A 20,307-nucleotide genomic window follows, 5' to 3' on the forward strand; every position below is an offset into this window, starting at 1 on the left:
ACTGAAATATTGATCAATTTAAAAAGATCTCGGGCCACTCCGAGGTTGAGCCCAAATCTTAACAAATCACTCCAAAGTTCCACTAATCGCTGGTTAGTCAATGATTTTAGGTTTTAATTTCATCATTAATACATACCATTCTAATCCGTTTCAACTTTCTTTCCTAAAATGATTGTACGTTCACTTGGGCATATCATATATGAGATCTGCAAGGTGAAACTTAACGTTTAGGACAGACACAAACAAAAAGACCCTATTTCTGAGCGGTTGTGTGCACCAGAAAATTGAACAACTTCAGCCTGAGCGAAAGCAAAAGTAAATGGAAGTTGTGGGACAGTTGCAGAGACAATATGTTGACTTCATAACTTCTCTGTTTCGTGAGGTAACTACTTTTTTTTTTAAATATATTTTTTTCCCTTTTTTTCCCAAGAAATGATGGAAAACAGATCTTCTTGGAAAAAAATTAAAGTGCTCTTTTTTTATTTTGTTCAATTTGACGTTTTTTTTTACATGGGTTTTCTTATTCTTGTGTTATAAAGGCATATTTAGATGATCAGTATGTTCAGCTGCAGAAATTACAAGATGACAGCAACCCAGAATTTGTGGGGGAAGTGGTTTCAATTTTCTTTGAAGATTCTGAAAAACTTTTGAATGATTTGGCTTCTTCTCTGTTAGTTTCAATTTCTCTATTTTGGGTTTTTATTTTGTGTTTAAGACCTTCACTTTTATTGATGGTTGTTTTGTTTTTTTACTTTTTTTATTTCAACAATATAGTCAACAGCAGGTTGTAGATTTTAAGAAGGTTGATGGCTATGTCCACCAGTTCAAGGGTAGCAGCTCCAGGTATCAATTTTTATTTTATTTTTTTCGATTTTGCATATTTAGTAAAAGAAATAAGCTTGGCTTTGGTAATTTTTGCTTAACTATTTTACATTCTTCACTGTTTCGTTAACTAAATTCTTGAATTTTGATATTTGTGGTTTAATTTGCTCATCATTAATTATTTACATATGAATTAATGTGAAGTAGCCAATAAGAAAAGCTATTGTTACATTCAGATCTGGTCAAGAAATTCAGAGTTATTCTTCATTGTGAATTTTTTTCTGTAATTTGGACATCACAGTGTAGGTGCACAAAGAGTGAAGAATGCATGTGTTGCCTTAAGAAACTTTTGTGAGGAGAAGAATCTTGACGGGTGAGTTGACTATGTTCCATACTTTCATTTAATTGATTTTTGTCTTAGTGCTATTTGGAGTAAGCATTATGAAAGAATCTATTTGTAAGGCTCGGCTGGTCAAATATTGAAAGATTATGTCACATTCTTTAGTATGATTTTGGATTGCATTGTCCACTTAATTTGGACTTGGACATGATCGTATGTTCTATTTGAGTTACATATGAAAATGGAACATGTGCATTTGCTATTGAGGAAAAGCTTTCATCCTCTTTTGATTTTTTGTTTTAGTTCTATCACGAAGAATAATGCCCATACTAAAAGCATCAATCCCATTTGCTCTAAATCACGGCTTCTAAAACCTCTAGAAGGCGCTGGATCACGAGTGTCCATTATGGATCAACTCTTTTTAATCTGAATCAAGATGGTAAATTTCACTTTGTTCAAAATAATAAAATGGGGCAGTGCATGGGACTGGATGAAAACAAAACCTTTGGATATGCATTGAATGATTTCGTTTGTTGTTGATTGAGCCTTTCTAAACATTGGTTGTGATGATCAGTGTGGAAGTAGTCACGACGTGTAAACCTAATAACCTCTATCGTCACTAGTTGTAGTCAGCAAATTGCAAATCATTGATGGAGAGATATACAATATCTTTTTTAGCTATATCTCGAACTTTTTTGGCTAATATGAGAGGCTGAGCATGATTGGCTAAGCTTAGAAGCAAGTAAAAAGTTAGTTTTGAGTAACTTTTTCTTTCCCAACAAATTTGGGTATGTTACATTTTCCTTTCTTTTAATTACGGAAAGTTAGTTAATTTAGAAGCAAACTCTTGTATCGCTGGTCTACAGATTTCCAACCAATAAAAAATCAATATATTCAAAAAAATTTACTTATTTAAGCTTAGAGATCCTTTTTAAGCTTAGCTCGACATGATCTCTGTTGGAAGAATAATATTTGTAAAATATTCTTTGATAACATAGTTACATCACTGACGTTTTTTCTGAAACAATACGACCGGTGGTCAAAAGTCACTTCCTCGTATTAGAGAATTTTGTATTGGCTAAACGAAAGAATTTTGGTGCAGGTGCTCGAGATATCTTAACTTGGTTAAACAAGAATTCTATCTGGTGAAGAACAAGCTGGAAACTTTGTTAAGGGTAAGTATTACTTTATGGTGAACTTATATATAAGCAAATTTAACGAATAGTAAACTGAAATTTCGTTCAAATATCATCACAGCATAATGAAGCCTCTTGCATGCAAAATTAATATGATGCATAGAAAAGGAGTCTTCTAGCCTATGCACAACTTTAATCTCTGTGAGAAAATAATGGACGTTCACAGGCTTATGAAGATTAAGCTGTTACAGAAGTCTCAGTTACTTTCTTTAAAAAAAAAATAAATAGAAGCTATCTTTGTTTCTTTGAATCCTGATAAAAGTTGAGGAATTGTCTTATCACCCTAAAGTCATGCGGCTCAAACAATTTGCATGCCTATTGAAGGAGTTCCTATTTTGTCTAATCCAGTTCTTATATAACTGAAAAGACGTAAATACAGATTTGTTTTCTTGGCCATTTTCTTGATCTATCTGTTTCCTTTATATTTTTCAATAAACAACTTTACCTTAAGCAGATTTAGGGCATGTTTGATGGAGATTTTGAAAGGTCAAAAGTTGTTTTTGAACATTTTTGGATATTTTTTTGGAAGCGTGTCTGGCTAGAAGAACTTTTAGAGAGTTTTCTCAAGAAGCTCTTCTACAAGAAGTAAAAGACTTACCAAACGAATTGAGTTATTTCGACTACAAAAAATGTCAAATTTTTCTTACATTGAATCATTCATGTATGTGTATAACCCGTACATGTTTTAGCGGGTCTTACTGGCCCTTATTTCTTTTGATGAAGAATTTTTTCGAATATGTTTTTCTTGCTTCTGAACTTCCCCGTGTTAAATGCAGATGGAGCAGCAAATCTTGCAAGCTGGAGGGACGGTTCCCTTGCTAGAACAAGTACCGTTGCTGTGGAAACAATAGGGCCAAGGCCAACAACTTCGAGCGCTTTTTCTTGTTATTTAGCTGCTTTGTCTGCTAGATTCTGTTATATGTAGTAAAAATTGCACATATGGAATATCAGAAGGATCAGAAAAATTGGCCGTGTTGCCTTTGGTTTTCTCTCCATTCTCCACGCATTTCATTGCATCTACGTTTCATATTTGCTTACAAATCACTATAACTGTATTCTAGTGCTATTTTTGTTGAATTTTAATTTCATTTATAGACAATTTTACCCCTTCAAAGTTAAGCCAATTCTCTTTACATCCCTCTCACCTTACACTTTCAGCATGTGCAAGTCAACCCTCCAATTGTAGCCCCAACGTGATCGTGGTCTCCCTTATTAATTGTGAAAGAGACCATTATTTTTTCTTCTTTTTTTTTCCTATTTTCATGTCTAGAGGTTGTTTGACGAAGTTTTTGATAAAATATTTTAGCAGGTTTTGATAAAAATTAATGAATTATGTAATTGAAAAGTTGATAGAAATTGTGAGTCCTATAAAATGTGATTAAAATTGAAGTTTGATCGGTTAAAAAATTGATAAAAGTTTTAAAACAAGCTGCAAGTTTATACGCGTATTCATTTCAAAAAATTCTACTTTAAACAAAAATTAAAAATAAAAAATAAAAAAAAAATTATTCGGTTCGAAATATAAGTATAATATCTTCTGCTACCTAAATAGATAAGAGAATATAAAGTAAAAAAGGTAAATGACAAATTTTCAAAGTAAAAATAGAGGAAGAAAGTAAAAGCAAAGAAAAAGAGTTGAATTCTGTGAAATTCTCAACATCCAACCCCCCACCATTTTCTTTATTTCAAGAATTGGCAATTTTGGTACAAACTTCAAAGGGATGCTTTGATTTGTCATTTTCTCAAACTTTAACTAGAAAAAAAGTTTACAAAAATACAAATTTTCTATCAAGTGAAAGTAAATTTCAATACGTCTTTTAAAATCGTTATTGATTACGCGAATTAATAATGGGTATTCTCTTTATACCATTCTTATCTCGAACACATTATTTGCATTAAAGGCAAATGATCCGTAAGTAAGTTTTTGCCCTATCTTTTTGCCGCTTCATCTAAATTTCATATCATATAAGGTGAGTTTCACTTTCACCATGTCAATGTCTCTACGATTTTTCATCTTCTCCTCTCCTGAAATTAGAATGAAATGACTTGAGTATTCAACGTAAACATCATGCAATTCATGTGGGGCTTTTTAAGCCAAAGACGAGATCACTGGTCCAGGCCCATGATACCAAAATATAAAATGAACTAAACTGGTCGACAGTAACAATTCTTCTATCACATTAATTGTTAATTTGTTATATATACATGCAAGATTCCTCTTGACATTTCACATCCACTTTTCCATGAATTGCCTAAGGTCTCAGCAGAGTTTTCCATTTTATGGGTTTCTGCAGCTACTTTAATTTACTTTTTATCATTTTCCCTTTTATTTTTATTTGCATTTACTTTTCAGAAAATAAATTGAACTTTAAAATTTTCAGATATTTGCCCAATAATGTATTTCTAGTACAGTTGAAATTCTAGCATTAAAATATCATTACAAGAAAATGTGGTTGCAAAAATTCTCTTTTTCAACATCGTCAAACTTTAATAATTTGATCACTTATAACATATACAGCTACGAGTATATTACTTATCTTGTTCAAGATGAACCACGGTAAGAGATGCTAAAATATTTGAATTCTTATATGTCAAAGAAGTTTCTGGGCATTGGACGGATTTTAACATCTTCTTAACCCGAAACGAACATGATAATTACATATGCATGGAGATGTGTCACCTTGTAGTAATGAAAAGCAATTCACATGGCTGAATGAAAGAGACAACATACCTAATGTATATAAATAAATAAACATAAGTATCATTTTTAGGGAGTAGAAGGTAAATACTGGAAAATATCGAACGATTGAATTGTAACTCGAGACAAATTAAAGATACACTCTTGCAACAAAAACTATATTAATGTTTTATGGGGCATGACAACTAGAAAATTAATCTAAAAAATATGTAGAAGAAACTTCTCTGGTGCCTAATATTGTACTGACTATCAACAACGATAACTACTCAGAGCGTCTAAGTAACAAGTCGACGTCGTAATGCCTCTTTTCTTATTTCGAATTTATTCAGGAAAAAAAATCTTCGCTTGAAAATGATGAGAGTCTACAAAGTTTGTTGGGGTTGGTGCAAATAAAAACACACATTCCCGTGCAATTACTCCATCTATTGGACCATTTGAGGGGTGTTGGCATTGTCCCTATGATGTTCATATCAATTCCAAAAGGAGTTACATATCTACACAACCCAAATACTAAAGCAATGTCATTGCTCAAATTTGGACATGGATTAAAACATAATTCATAGAAAGTATTTGGAAAAATTATAAACTAACCTCTCGAAATTTCTTAATCTTAAAATAATTTATCAATACAGGGCTAAGAAGAGGTTGAGGGCAAAAGAAATTAAGAAAAAAAAATAGTTAAGCATAAACTTATTTGAGATTCGCTTGATTGGTCTACCGTTTATAAGATCACAAATGCATTTAGCAATGATCTTTCTCTAGAACTCTCAAATGAGTAAGAGAAGATAACGAAAAAAAATTTCGATTCAAAGTAACAAGACGAGAGCAATATGCTTAATAATCAACATCAGATTTTTGACTCTTTAGGTTAGGAAGACGAGCTATATGCTTAATGTAAGTGCAAAGAAGTATTCTTGAAAATGATAGAAAATCACATATCCCAATTTGACTCTAATTCGACTTCTTCATTTTTTTTTTCTTTTTTTTTTTTTTTTCCTTTTTGGGTAAGTTTTAAAATGTTTGAACTGGTATTTAAGATGTTGATAATTAATGACAAGAAGTATAATCATTAGATACAATATAGAAGAATGTAGTTGATGTGACCATCGTTGTACATTCTACGTACCTAATTTTGATTTTTTGCATCATTAAATATGAGCAACCCCAACAAACCTTGTAATGTTGCCCTTGGCTCTTAGTGGCACGCACATTTTCTCCAATAATTAAAAGCAGAAGAAACTAAAAAAAAATCAAAATCAAGTGAAAATTGTTGAATTGCATAAATCTCAAGAATTAACCTATTTGGCCTGGGTCAAATCCAGCCCAATAACAGGGCGCGGGGCGTTGAGCACGTTTGAAATCTCAGTTAGGCTTGGAAACAAGCTAGTCAAAAAGGTCAAACAAGCACCGGAAAAACTATAAAAACAAATTGAAACAGCAATACTAAAACAATTTAGGAAGATTTACATGTACATTAGCTTGTACATAAAGGTGTCCATAATGGACACCCAACGCCTCGGCATTGGTCAAGACGCCTGTCAAGTTTGGGCTCACAGGCACATCGGCCAATGCCATGGACACTCTTATATACAAGCTAATGTACAATAAGAATTGCCCCCAGGGCACATCTTCAAGTGGTAAAAGGGGAGGGTGGAGAAATCCAGCTTTGCTTGAGACTGCCGCGTGAAGGGTTCGAATCCTGAAATATGGATTTGGCTCTTGAGTAAGTGCAAGTGTACAAGCAGCCTTCCACCCTGTACCCTTGGAGGCATAACCTGCGATTTACCTCCTTCACGATGCTCTAGGGTAGGGGCTGTGGGGGACCCTTAAGGTTGGGGTTCAACCTTTAATGTACAACAAGAATTATCCAACAATTTAACAACTCTTAATTGTTGTTGTATTTCTTTTTGTGGGCCATATCATACACAATTTTTTATTTACATTTAGAAATACATTCTTACATATCCATAATCAAGATGAAGTTCAGATGAAACTCGTTGTTTGAAAACATCCGATATTGGAGAATCAACATCAATGAATTGTAAATGGATCGATGTTAAAGAATAAGGAGCTGTTCTCTTTGACGTTTTACTGGTCGTTTTCTATTTTCGATTTTTCAAAACAATGAAAACGCCTTCTCTTTCCCGTTTTCGAAAACAAAAAAAAATTGTGAAAAAACACAAAACAACGAAGGAGTGGCCGTGAGAAAATTTGTGAAAAAACACAAATTCTGTTGAAAATACTAAAAACACGCCCAAAATCAAAACACGCAAAATAAGAGAGAGAAAAAAAAGTGGATGGCCGTGAGACTTTCAGCTTCATTCTCTCCTTTGGGCCATCTCCTCCTTCTCCCTTCTTGACGTCAACGACGAAGGAGTGGTTGATGGTGGTGGCGTCAACGCTAGCGCCGACGAGGCGACGCTGCTCCAAACTACAGCAGCGTCGCGACCTCCGCTCCAAACCACAGCAGTGTTACAACCTATTCGTTCCTCGCGATGCTGCTATGGTTGGGCCCGACGTTCACAGCACGGTGAGCGGGGATGGGTGTTGATGGTGGTGGCGATTTGGTTTCTTCTCTCTCTCTCACTGTTGGGGGTTCTTTGGTTTTGGTTGATGGTTGTGGCGATTTTGGTTTTCGTTGATGGTTGTACCGGCGGTCAACAATGACGATTTTCGCAATGGTGTTGATGGTGGTGGTAACGACGGTCGATTTTGTGGCGGTGATTGGTTGTCTTGGTGACTGGTTGGATTCTAGTCGTGGCGGCTTTGTGGTGGAGTTGTGATGGTGTTGTAGTGGTTTTTTCAAGAAAATGTTATAAAAAATTATTCTCAAAATTTACAAGTAAATTTTGACTGGTTGTGGTGGTTGCGATGGCGGTGGTGATTGATTGGCAAAGGTGATTCTAGTCGTGGCGGCTTTGTGGTGCAGTTGTCATGGTGTTGTAGTGGTTTTTTGAAGAAAATATTATAAAAAATTATTCTCAAAATTTACAAGTAAACACATTCTTCAATTTCAGGTTTTGAGAAACAGTTTTCTAAAATGACAAAAAGATTGTGTTTTCAAAGATCTCAAAATGAACACTCAAAATACAAAATCCAAAATAAATTCGAAACTCAAAATTACAAAATTCAAAGAGAACAGCCCCCCTAAATGATTGGGTTTTGATTATGAATGAAATATCATTCGAATCCAAAACTAAACTAATTATTCTCAAATGAGAGTAACATCTTGGACGCGAAGCCACAAAGGACACCAAAATTTGACTCCGGCTGTCACCGTCATTGCTCCGCCCCAAACCGCCTTTATCCGTTCCCATTCTACCCTTCTTTGACTTCTTACGTGGCAGCACAATATTAGAGGTGGCATTAATGCACACATCCAAAAGGTTACCCTCTACCACCCCAAATCATTTATCTTTCAGTCAAAATTTTAATAATCTCATTAAAAAAACTTAATTATTTATCAAATTTATGCGGTGGCAACAACCAAACCGTCACGGGGTCCTCGTCTAAACCGCCGTTAAAATCGAAACCTAGTAATCTTACCCTCCCACGTAGGCTCGGACTACCGTTTATCTCACCGAACCTCCCCTAATAAAGAAACAAAAACCCACATTAATTTTAACAAAAATCAAAACCTAAACCCCTAAAATACGTAAAATATCATTAACCTGCTGTCTCTTTGTACTTGCTGCAGTCATTTCACTCCCCACTTTCTCTACCTTCTCCCACAAGCCCCACTTCACGAAAATCGCTGCAATTTTCTTGATTTTTCAGCTTTTATTATTATTATTTTTTTATTTTTTGTTTTTGTTTTTGTTTTTGCTTTCATGTGAAGCCATTCTCTCTGCAACCTTTTTGCTGTCTCCATTAAAGCTTTCACGACCTCATTTTTCCCACCAGAAGTTGAAGAACACTTTCAGAAATCCTTTATAAATCCCTTGTGATAAGTTCTTTTTCTTTCAGTCATACTCCTAAAATGTGGTGTTCAGTGAGGAAAAGGAGAGATTATAGGTTTAGAGTTTTGATTCATTTCATTTTCGTCCTTCTGGAATGTAGTTTTCCGGTGGGTGCAATTTTGGACCCGATTGATTTCCTGGCATTGCAGTCGATCCGGAAGAGTTTGGATGATTTGCCCGGGTCGAATTATTTTGGTTCGTGGGATTTTACTTCGGATCCATGCAATTTTGCTGGTGTGTACTGTGATGGAGATAAAGTGATAGCTCTGAATCTTGGTGATCCACGGGCCGGGTCTCCGGGTTTAACTGGTCGGATAGACCCGGCGATTGGGAAACTGTCTGCTCTTTCGGAGTTTACTGTAGTTCCGGGCCGGATCATAGGGTCTCTGCCTCAAACTCTGTCTCAGTTGAAGAACCTCAGGTTTCTTGCTGTCAGCAGGAACTTCATCTCCGGTGATATTCCGGCGACTCTGGGCGAGCTCCGGGGACTGCAAACGCTTGATCTTAGCTTTAATCAGTTTTCAGGTAGCATTCCGTGGTCTATCGGAACTCTACCGGCGTTATCGAACATCATTCTTTGTCACAACAAGCTGTCTGGTTTAGTCCCGCCGTTCGTATCCCAGACCCTAACCCGGCTCGATCTCAAGCACAATGATCTCGCCGGTTCCATTTCCCCACTTGGCCTACCCCCATCACTCCAATACCTCTCATTATCATGGAACCGGCTGACAGGGCCAGTGGACCTGCTGCTGACCCGTTTAGACAGGCTGAACTACCTCGACCTCAGCTTGAACCAGTTCACCGGCTCCATTCCCGGCAATTTATTCACATTCCCACTCACTAACCTTCAACTGCAAAGAAACCAGTTTTCTGGCCCAGTAGAACCTGTCGATCAGGTTACAATCCCAACTGTTGATCTCAGCTTCAACCGGCTTTCAGGTGGGATTTCTCCATTATTCTCTACAGTCCAAAACTTATACCTAAACAACAACCGGTTCACCGGAGAAGTACCGGGTAGCTTCGTCGACCAGCTATTATCCGCCGGTATACAAATCCTGTATTTGCAGCACAATTATTTGACTGGAATCGAGATTAATCCTTCAGCTGCGATTCCACTAAGCAGCTCATTGTGCCTACAGTATAATTGTATGGTGCCGCCTATAGAGACGCCATGCCCATTCAAAGCTGGGAAGCAAAAAACAAGGCCTACTGAGCAGTGCATTCAGTGGAAAGGGTAAGCTGGAGAAGAACGGGACACGTTGGGAATTGCAGTGGTTTTGGGGCATTAAAATTAAATTCATTTATTTGTTTTTGCAATGATATGGGTAATTAATTAATCTGATAAAATAAAATTAAATTGTGGATAATAATCATCATAAGAGACAATGTAGCTAAGTTGATTTCAATTTATGGGCTGGCTAAAATATAATTAGGTTTGCTAATTTTTGGTATTTGATTTGTAATTAGGTAACTAATGGTTTATCTATTATGTTAATTTCTTATTGTTTTTATAATGCTTTCATTTATTCAATGACAAGTATCAAGAATGGATAGGTAGCTCAATTGATTTAATGGTATGGAATAAGCCATTTGTACAATGAATTTGTACAACATATTTGACAATGGTGTAGGTGTCAAAAAAGTATTGATGAGAAAGATAAAATATTTTTCGAACTGTTCAATGATAACCCGTCACGTGATATATTGTCAAACTTGTTGTAAAAATGATTATACAACAAGCATGATTCTTTATTGATATTCTCAAGTCGGACAATCTTTGAATAATGCTTTATTTATTTGTGTTCTTTTTATTTGTCCATCATATCATTGGCTCTGAGCTTCTTGTTTTGCATTTGTACAAATAAATACTGTTTAGAATCAGAAGACGTTGAGAATTGTCAGGACTAAGATCAGAATTTTTATTTTATAATAAATATTTTCTTGTTTTCTATTCTTTAGTATTTTTATTGCTAAGAATATAAGTCAATTAATAACAAAACTAGCATCAATTAGTGCGATTTAATTAATGAAGCAAGTAGGACATATGTATTAAAAATTTTGTAGTTCTTTTCTTATTCGGGCGTGGATGTCGTGTTGCATTTATTGATTGATTGATTATGAAGGCTTAAAAATAAAGAGGTTGCCAACTTTTACAAATTAAGTTGAAAAAAATTAGATTTTTAATAAAAGTTAATAGAACATGTGTTGAAAAATTGATAAAATTTGTGACTTTTATAAAATATGTAGTTGAATTAGACCCTATTAATTTTTCATTCCATTACGTTCTATTTTTCTCTATCCTATTTTCAATCACAAAATTTTTTGTAAAATAATATTACACGTAAATAAAAAAAAATTTCTTTCTTTTTCAACCACTCATTTTCATTTCCGCAAAATGTGGCCAAACGGTGGCTACTTGCTAATTTAGCCTTAAATTTTTATTTTTTATTTTTTGCTAAATTAAAGAATTAATTGTTCCAATGGTCATTTAACTTAGGTCCAAGTTTTTATTGGTCACTGAAGTTTAAAATATCAAATTTTGGTCACTGAATTAGGTTCATGTCTTCAATTGTTTACTGAAATTTAAAATATCGAATTTTAATCACTGAACTTTGAAAAATATTGTATTTTACTTACTAGTATAAATGTTGAATTTTGAAAAATATCTAGTTTTCAATGAGTAATATACAATATTTTTCAATGTTTGGTGATCAAAACTCAACATTTTTAACTTTACTAAGCAATTAAAGACATGAACCTAAATTCAATGATCAAAATTTGACATTTTAAACATCAACGACCAATCAAATATATGGATCTAAGTTCAGTGAACACTGAAATAATTAACTCTAAATTAAACAAGAAACATAATCAATTGGAGGAGTGAGATGGGCAATTCTGGATCGCTTTGTTTGTCTTTTACTTTTGACGGGGAATCATATGTTAATCAAGAAATCTTGTCAGTCAAAACAGTGACGAAAGCTAGCAGCTCATAATAATTTTTGTTTGAGCCCCCATTTGACCCCATCATTTCTCACTACATTAAAATTAAATTAAATGTTTCTCCCTCCTATTTTTAACCATATAATTTTCAATAAAATAATATTACATGTAAATCAAAAACTTTTCAACCACTCATTTTTCAAAAAAACACTTTAATCTCATTATAATTTATAAATAATGGGGCTCAAACGAGGGCTTAATTTCCCAAAGCAAGCTTCTCTTGCACAAGTAAACCATTTTTTTCCTAGAAATTTTGGGTCGATGCTCGATTTATACTTCTCAACGAGACTTGAGGGTTGAGTTTTGTGTTACTTTTTAACTTCTGAAAAACAGAAAAAAAAGGTGGAGTCGAGGTTGGGCGCAACGAGACCGACATATTGAATCGGGATAGCCCAGCTAGATGAATATAATTTTTTGTGAAAGTGCTTAAACGATGCTAGTATTGTAAAGTTATGTTATGTGTTGTTTAGGCAAGGCACTAATAATTTCTTAATTATTGAAATTGAAGAGTCTAAAAGAGTTCAAAGATATGATTTGCTTTATGAGAGTTTCAATTTGAATGCTTTAAATAGTAATTAATGTCCAAACATGATTATGTAATTTTTTGCAAGCCAAGTCAATATTCTAATCATGTTTATGCTTCATCCCTCTGTAAAAGGGCAAAAAGAACAGAGAATTCTTAAGCCCTTAAAGTTTATTTGACAAATTAAAGCCGCTTACCACAAAAGAGTGACACAAAAAATACCTAGACATTTTTATGTGACTTGTAAGCACGTGAAATGCTAATTCTACTGAGAAACGCTATCAAAGTATACAAGTACACATTCTTGATATTTTGAAGTGGACATAATAATAGATCAACATTTCACATGTCATTTGTATGAAGAGCATTTGTCAACCACAGGTCAAGTCATCATGGGAACCGAAACTAAACTACAAAATGATACCTGAAAGGCTACTTCTCCTAAAAACAAGACATATTCTCTAATAATAAGGAGAGTGGCTTTCGCCCTTCTTTTGTGAGTTCTATACTTTTTGGAGTGTCCTGAACCATTCCCTCACCTCATAAGTTAGGGGGTCTTAAATGGGAAGAGTGGAGCAGCTTGACTCGTCACGTGAGTTGATCTATTCCACGAACTTGCTTCTTGATGGCTAAAGATTGACCAATTCTTTTTTAAATTTTAAATTTTGTTATATTACTGATATTGCTTTTCATTCATTCATGATTAGTCGCCTCATAAGTCATTGACGAGTTATTATGCACACGAGCCAATGATTGGCAAGTGAGCTACCTCGACTCATGAGCCAACTTGTACGAAATTTTCGCTACTCAATTCGTTAATGGGGGCGAGCCGAGCCAAGTCGACGAGTAGCCCGTCCCATTTAATACCCCCTCCTACCTTAAGTCCAAAATTCAAGTCTTTTAGAATAGCATCTCACTCGTGACTTTGATGCAAAATTAATGTACCTCTTCATCTATTAATTATCTTCATTTGGTAGAGCAAATGCCCTCAAGTTAAAAAAAATAAAAAATAAAAATTCATGCATTCTCTATGAAATGAAAAAATATGGGTAGAGTAAATGATTGCAGGTAGTTAATAGAGTGTGCTTTTAGGTTTCATGAAGATATACGTAATGATAGAGCGGCTTCTCAAAGCAAAACCATAAGCTTTAAGCCTCTCATTGTACCATTATTAGCTTGCAAGGTTGTTCCATATTATTACACACTCGTGTCTACCTCAACTTTTAAACTTCCAATGTAAGATTGTAGTACCATCTTTTTGAGTTCATGAATTTCTTAATAGTAGTTGGTAGATTGCACTTGACATAATAGTTTTTTGCTGCAAGACCTGAGTTATTCCATCTTCCCCACAAAGACAACTTTAGGAAGTTTCAATTTGGATAAGGGGAAAGCCCCTTTGACAACACCCAAGAATAACCCTCTGGATAAAGAATAATTAATCATCAATATTAAGTCGATTATCTTCTTCTTCCTTTTTTTGGGACCCACTTTTTTCCTATTAAAAATTCAAGGATTTGATGCATATGACGGTTTATTGTTGATATTTGTTATGGGCTCGAGTTCAATAAGTTCTAATACCATGTTAGAGGAAAATCCCAAAGTTTTGTACGTTAGTTCTTTATTTTATATAGCCCTTGTTTGAACTCCATTTTTTTGGAAAAATTCATTTTTCAACAGTATTTTTACATTATTTCAACCACACATTTTTCAATAAAATAATATTACACGTAAATCCAAAATATTTTCTTATTTTTTAACCACACATTTCCCATTAATACACTATTCAAAAATTCAATTTTCCCAAAAAAATGAGGCTCAAACAAGAGCATAATCTTTCGATGTGAAATTTATTCATCAACATATCAAGCCCATGACCACAAAATGAAATTTGGCTTTCAACATATGACATACATATAACTTCATGGCTTCGATATTGTCGATTCATCAATTGAGCAACATGAAAAAATATAAATAAATAAATAAAATAGCATCAAATCTAGAGAGGATATGAGCTACTAAATGGTTCATGATAAAAACAAGTTATAACTTTTGTACAGGCTTTAAATCAGTCTGGGGATGTAGCTCAAATGGTAGAGCGCTCGCTTTGCATGCGAGAGGCACGGGGTTCGATCCCCCGCATCTCCATGTTAATTATTTCATTTTTATTTTTATTTTTTAACTGAATGCCACGTAGCACTTCCATTTTTTATTTGATGGGATTTTCAATTTTTCACTTTATCCTCTCAAGTAATTAACACTGTGCTCCAACTCTTTCACATCAATGGCGGTTCCTCTTTTCAATCTCGCTCCAGATATGACAGTCTCGAAACTCTGCTTAGGTTTTTTTTCTTTTTTACTTTTCAATTCCTCTTCTACTAATTCTTGGAAGAATTTCTCAATTTAATTATGTTTCTGTAATTATGGACACAGGGACCATGACTTTCGGCGAGCAAAACACGGTGCCTCAATCCTTTCAACTTCTGGATAAGGCCTTCGATTCTGGAATCAATTTCTTTGATTCTGCTGAAATGTATGGCATATTTTTTGCTTTATCTGTACATTTTTTTTTTTTTACCGTGTCTCTTTTTTAGCTTCACTCTTAATTTCGGATATTCGATGGTTAGGTATCCAGTACCGCAGCGTGCAGAAACTCAAGGAAGAAGCGAGGAGTACTTCGGCCGTTGGATGCGAAGTCGAAAGATCTCTCGCGAACGTGTAATCTTTGCTACAAAGGTCTTACTGGTTTACTTGATAATATATGCATATATAATTACACCTGTACGTGCACACTACACAATAATTAAAGTATATATTGTACTTTTCGATTTGAGTAGATGAAATGCATAAAGAGATCATAAATTCCTTGTTATCAGGATCTTATCTTCGAATTGATTTCTATGTATTGCGAAAAGAAAATCATATAATTCCTTGTTATGTGTATGAATTGAGCTTAAACTGAGCATAATTGAGTTGCTGCTATCAAAGTGAGCTGGCCATTTGTTTAACTTTGAAGACTTGAGGGAGTCTAACTGAAGAATAATCTAGTGCTTAATTGTATTTGAGATTCAAGTAGCTTAAAATCTTCAGCAGCTGACTATAAACTAAAAGATATTCAGAGAGAGCTTGATAGTTTGATGGTGTAGACAACTCAGCTTGTAGTCTCTTAGAGCTCAACGTGCAGAAATCAACGTTAATTCAGTCCCATTAGGACAAAAAGTGGCCACAAGACTTAACAGATATGAAAAGAAACTCTGTTATATTCGCACGATGGATAAGATTGGACTTTTATTTATTTGTTTGTCCACATATATACTAACATGTTGCTTAGCAGCACAGAGCATTATTTGATGTACTAAAGGTTGTTTTCTCGGACAATATATGGATTGTTTGTTTATCAATGAATTGGCTGCTCATGTATACTTTTTAAAATTCTTTTGAACTATATGGGGATAGGTTAGTGGACCATCTGGACAGATGACTTGGATTCGAAATGGACCTGAAAGTCTGGACACCTTGAATATAACTGAGGCCATAGACAACAGGTTATGCTGAACTTTGTTTTTCATTTTCATTTATCATTCGATGCTTTACACGTTGATTATGTTTCTATTCATCACCGAAATTTCTGGCTTCTACTGATTCCTTCTGATAGCCATCATTGCAGTTTTCTATCATTGTGCTTTGATTCGAAGTGCTACATTTGCTGTCTACAGTTGATTATTTAGTATTAACCTTTTACAGCAAAATGTATTGCAGTTTATTACGCCTGCAAAGTGACTATATCGACTTGTATCAAATTCATTGGCCCGATCGGTTTGTATGTCGACTCTTTATTATTAGATCTTCGATCCGAGAATAACAATTTCATTTTTATCTTCTTCTTCCTTATATATATATATATATATTGAAAACTATATCACTTAGCTTTGAAAAATAACTTTGGATCTCCCTAAACTTAAAATGAAAAATCATTCACAATTCTCTTTTTCAACCTTTCCATGAATTTTCTTACAGCTATGTTCCTATGTTTGGTGAAACTGAGTATGATCCAACCCAAAATTTTTCATCTGTGAGTATTGATGAACAGCTTAGTGCTTTAGCCAGAGCCATTGATGCTGGTAAGGTCAGTGATGATATACGATAATGTACTTTGCTGTCAGCATTAAATGTATCGGAAATATACTTTTGTTGCAGTAAAATATATATTTTGCAGATAAGATACATCGGGCTGAGTAATGAAACACCATATGGTCTTATGAAGTTCCTACACGTTGCTGAATGTGGATCTGGCTATCCCAGGATAGTATCTGTGCAGGTGTAGTATGGTTTAGCTCTGATAAAAAATAGTGATGCTGCTGCTGCTTCTCTTCTTCATTGTGCTCGCTTGCTCTCTCTCTCCCCCTAAGCATAGTTTTGAACATTATTTCCAGAACTCATACAACCTGCTCTGCCGAACTTTTGATTCAGGGATGGCTGAATGTTGTCATCATGAGAGGTATTTACTGTACTACATAAATCTGTCGATAGCAGTCTTGCAATTTGAACTACCTGTGGTGTAATTGCTTATAAAGAAAGTGTCTCTATCAAGCATCACAATATATGATGGTAAAAAGTAGTATCATGCTCTAATTATTTGTACAATATTGCTGGAGCTAATAATTTCATTATATGAACAATATGCACAATTGCGTGGCTTGGTTTTGACTTTTGAGTCACTTATTTAACAGAGAGTTTAACGAATTATGAACATCAAAATTGAATGAGTGCATATCCTTCTATTAGTTGGAGAACTTTATATAGTTTTGCAAATACTGAATGCAATGGTGTTCTGAAAAGGAGGGATAAATTTTTTGGAGGGTAGATTCTTTGCTTTTATGAATGTTATATTTTCCTGTTATCACTAAAGGGAAGTAATCTTTGTGTTCATTGCACCCATCGATCATTTAGTTGTTCCAGAAATCGGACATCTGGATGGCTACAACAAAAATGACCTGGTGCAACACTTTAGTTTTTTCATGGACTTCCATTAAGAAAGATCATACATTTAACATTATCAAAAGATGAGACATCTCCATTTATTTAAAGTAATTACCCTCCAGTCCCATCGTTAATCATGATGTTTGTTGTTGCAAATTTTCAAGGGTAAGCTTATTAGCTTACAGCCCTTTGGCCATGGGCATCCTTTCTGGGAAGTATCTCTCACTAGATGGGTGTCCTGCTGATGCTCGTCTGAATCTCTTCAGAGGTTAGTTCTACCTACTACAGGATTACTGTGGTCTGCTTAATTTTCTTACAAGACTGCTTAATTTTCTCACAAGACTGCCTGCATGTCTTTTAGGGCGTTATGTTGAAGGGGAGTCGAGATACAACTTGTCAAATGGTTTAGTTAGAAAAACTACTGAAGTAAGCTAGTTCTTCCTCCATCACCGATTCATCAGTTTGTTAGATTCTATAGTTGACTGCTGACTGAAGAAATACTGGGACAAGATTTATTTTATTTTATTTTATTTTTTTGAGAGTTAAGAATCGCTAATTTCAATCAGCATTGTGAAAATGTTGGCCATAAATTAACACCTGTTTACTATAATGGTGGAAGCTTTCTTCAATTTGATGCTGCTTTAGACTTTACGATTCTTTTCTCAGGCGGTAAATCAACATCCAATCTTTATCTAGCTCTTATGGGTGTTAGATTGCATGTGGCATAATTCACATGCCACTGCTGATTGATGCTTTTAATTGTATCTTGCAGTTGTACCTTGACATTGCTGCAAATTATGGCATTGATCCAGTTTCTCTTGCAATAGGTATAACATAATCTATCTTGCCGTTGCTCACGTTCAAACAACACCAGTTGTTTTTAAATATTAAATCATATCCTTGCAGCTCTTGTATTTACTTCTTCGTGATAACCACTTAAATTTATTTACCTTATCCGTCGTCCTACCGTTTCTTTTTTTTTTCCTCCTTATTATATGAGAGTTCTTAGTGATAGATTGGATTACTGGCAGAAGTTGATTTCCCTTTTTCTCAATGGAATGATGCTTTGACCTTATGAAATTCAATATGAGAGAATTGCTGCTATATCAGACATAGAAATGCAAACTTGTGACTCCCAATTTTCTCATCTTTCTGGCTTTGTCTAGATTAGATAGATATGGTCAAAACTTACTGCATGAGAGGGTTCCAAATGGAATACCATTGTTTATAAACGATAGACTGAAACACTGGAGTTGGAGAACTCTTCCTGGATATGGAAATGTACATCATTTATGAATTTACTAGGCAGCACGTTTTCTATCTACTTGATATTTATGAACGCTTGAGTGGTTTGTTTAGCTTCATGAAACTTACATATTGACATATATCTGCTGCTTATGGTTGTGGTCCTAGAGGTATAGGTTGTTAATCCTTTTTGTAGTTCTTGTAATGCCTATTTATTTTCGTATGCTTCTTACACTTGGAATGATTTGGACAGCTTTCGTTTTGAGGCACCCTCTTGTTGCAAGTGCTGTTTTTGGAGCAACGAAGCCATGGCAACTCGAAGAGGTACTCGATGGTTGCAGAGTCGAGCTTATTCCAGAAATAGTTGCAGAAATTGACAGGGTGCATTCTGCATTTCCAAATCCCTGTCCCTGATAAATATCCTATTTTCCATTTTATTTTTCACTTCCCTCCTGCCCTTTTGGCAGAAAAATAAACTATATAACTTGTAATTTAGGAAATGTCATACGTGCACTCCATTTTGTTAGAGGGTATACATATCAATTTGTTGAATTACAAATTTATTCATTAAAAATATAGCTTTAATCGCTATTATGACAAGTAGGTATTGTTGGAATGCGGAAGCGGAATTATCTAGAGATTAAAAAAAACTCTTTAACAAAATAAATAGAATCGTCTAGATATTCGTGTGTATGTTGCATTAAGGAAAAAAGATTCAAATTTTTACTTAAATTCAATGGTAAATTCTTGAATAAATTTTGAATCGAGAACTTTCAACCTTTTAATTTCAAGAAATTGATGTTTTAAACCTCCAAATCTTTTGTAGTATTCTTTAAAGTTAAGATCACATTAGTGGGCGAGTAACTTTTTTTAATTAAATCAGAAAACTAATTCTTGAGCTGGACATTTGAATAAGGCAATAAAAATAATTTTTTCTCTCTCCAAATTTGAACACAATGAAATTATATATTTTGATTGTTGTACAATTGCATGGGATGTCTAGTTTCCATTTAATATCTATTTATGAAGTTATAATGTTACAATTTTTTGTACAATAATAATTTCATATTCAAATAAGAGTTCTAATTAAAATTCAAATAGAAATTTTAATTAAAGTTTAAAATCAATTAGTTTAATTTAATTACATGTGTGACTTCTAGAATTTCAATTTCAATTATAATTAATTTTAAAACTTTCAAAGTATCTTCAATAAGTACACAAAATTATTGTAATAATAATTGAGCTCAAAACTATTATAATTACTTTAATCAAGTTTCAATACTTTATGAAGCTATCAAAAGGCCCTAATCAAACATATATTATCTAAACTCCAATAAATAGATCTTGTCTAATCGATTTTAGACGACCTAATCTAATTATTGGTCGTTACTTTTTTCATTAAAGGTAAAAGACTTAACTCTCTGAATATATAAGATCACAAAAGTCAATAAATCTGTAATATTTTTATCTTACGTGCCGTATATGTATTTTATCCCCTTCCAAGATTCGATAATTAGGTGTGGACATAAATGATCATTTTGCAC

The 20,307-nt window shown here is 34.2% G+C and overlaps 3 protein-coding genes and 1 non-coding gene across 5 annotated transcripts; all 4 read left to right on the forward strand.

Annotated features, from left to right (window-relative positions):
* The first annotated feature begins 115 nt into the window (after positions 1 to 115).
* LOC111372877 (histidine-containing phosphotransfer protein 1-like) lies at positions 116 to 3,353 on the forward strand. Of its 2 annotated transcripts, none has more exons than XM_022995298.1 (6): positions 116 to 382; positions 567 to 670; positions 775 to 843; positions 1,124 to 1,195; positions 2,265 to 2,337; positions 3,135 to 3,353. In XM_022995298.1, exons 1-6 carry the CDS (start codon positions 320 to 322, stop codon positions 3,207 to 3,209), a joined length of 456 nt encoding a protein of 151 aa, XP_022851066.1. In that variant the 5' UTR covers positions 116 to 319; the 3' UTR covers positions 3,210 to 3,353. The 2 variants fall into 2 exon arrangements, with proteins under 2 accessions (XP_022851066.1, XP_022851065.1); XM_022995297.1 differs by having other exon boundaries at positions 118 to 382; positions 540 to 670.
* A 5,378-nt stretch (positions 3,354 to 8,731) lies between these two features.
* On the forward strand, positions 8,732 to 10,691 carry LOC111372878 (probable leucine-rich repeat receptor-like protein kinase At1g35710). Its single transcript, XM_022995299.1, has one exon. It carries the CDS (start codon positions 9,036 to 9,038, stop codon positions 10,251 to 10,253), a length of 1,218 nt encoding a protein of 405 aa, XP_022851067.1. The 5' UTR covers positions 8,732 to 9,035; the 3' UTR covers positions 10,254 to 10,691.
* Positions 10,692 to 14,613: 3,922 nt separating this feature from the next.
* On the forward strand, positions 14,614 to 14,686 carry TRNAA-UGC. The gene has a single exon. It is a non-coding gene; the product is annotated as a tRNA-Ala (tRNA).
* Positions 14,687 to 14,751: 65 nt separating this feature from the next.
* On the forward strand, positions 14,752 to 19,363 carry LOC111372879 (protein tas-like). The gene is made up of 12 exons (XM_022995300.1): positions 14,752 to 14,880; positions 14,972 to 15,071; positions 15,166 to 15,274; positions 15,995 to 16,083; positions 16,298 to 16,354; positions 16,556 to 16,664; positions 16,755 to 16,856; positions 16,972 to 17,036; positions 17,683 to 17,786; positions 17,880 to 17,944; positions 18,291 to 18,345; positions 19,017 to 19,363. The coding sequence occupies exons 1-12, from the start codon at positions 14,823 to 14,825 to the stop codon at positions 19,175 to 19,177; spliced, it is 1,074 nt and encodes a 357-aa protein (XP_022851068.1). The 5' UTR covers positions 14,752 to 14,822; the 3' UTR covers positions 19,178 to 19,363.
* The last annotated feature ends 944 nt before the right edge of the window (positions 19,364 to 20,307 follow it).

The sequence above is a fragment of the Olea europaea genome, unplaced genomic scaffold (assembly GCF_002742605.1).
Source record: "Olea europaea var. sylvestris unplaced genomic scaffold, O_europaea_v1 scaffold1040, whole genome shotgun sequence".
NCBI lineage: Eukaryota > Viridiplantae > Streptophyta > Magnoliopsida > Lamiales > Oleaceae > Olea > Olea europaea.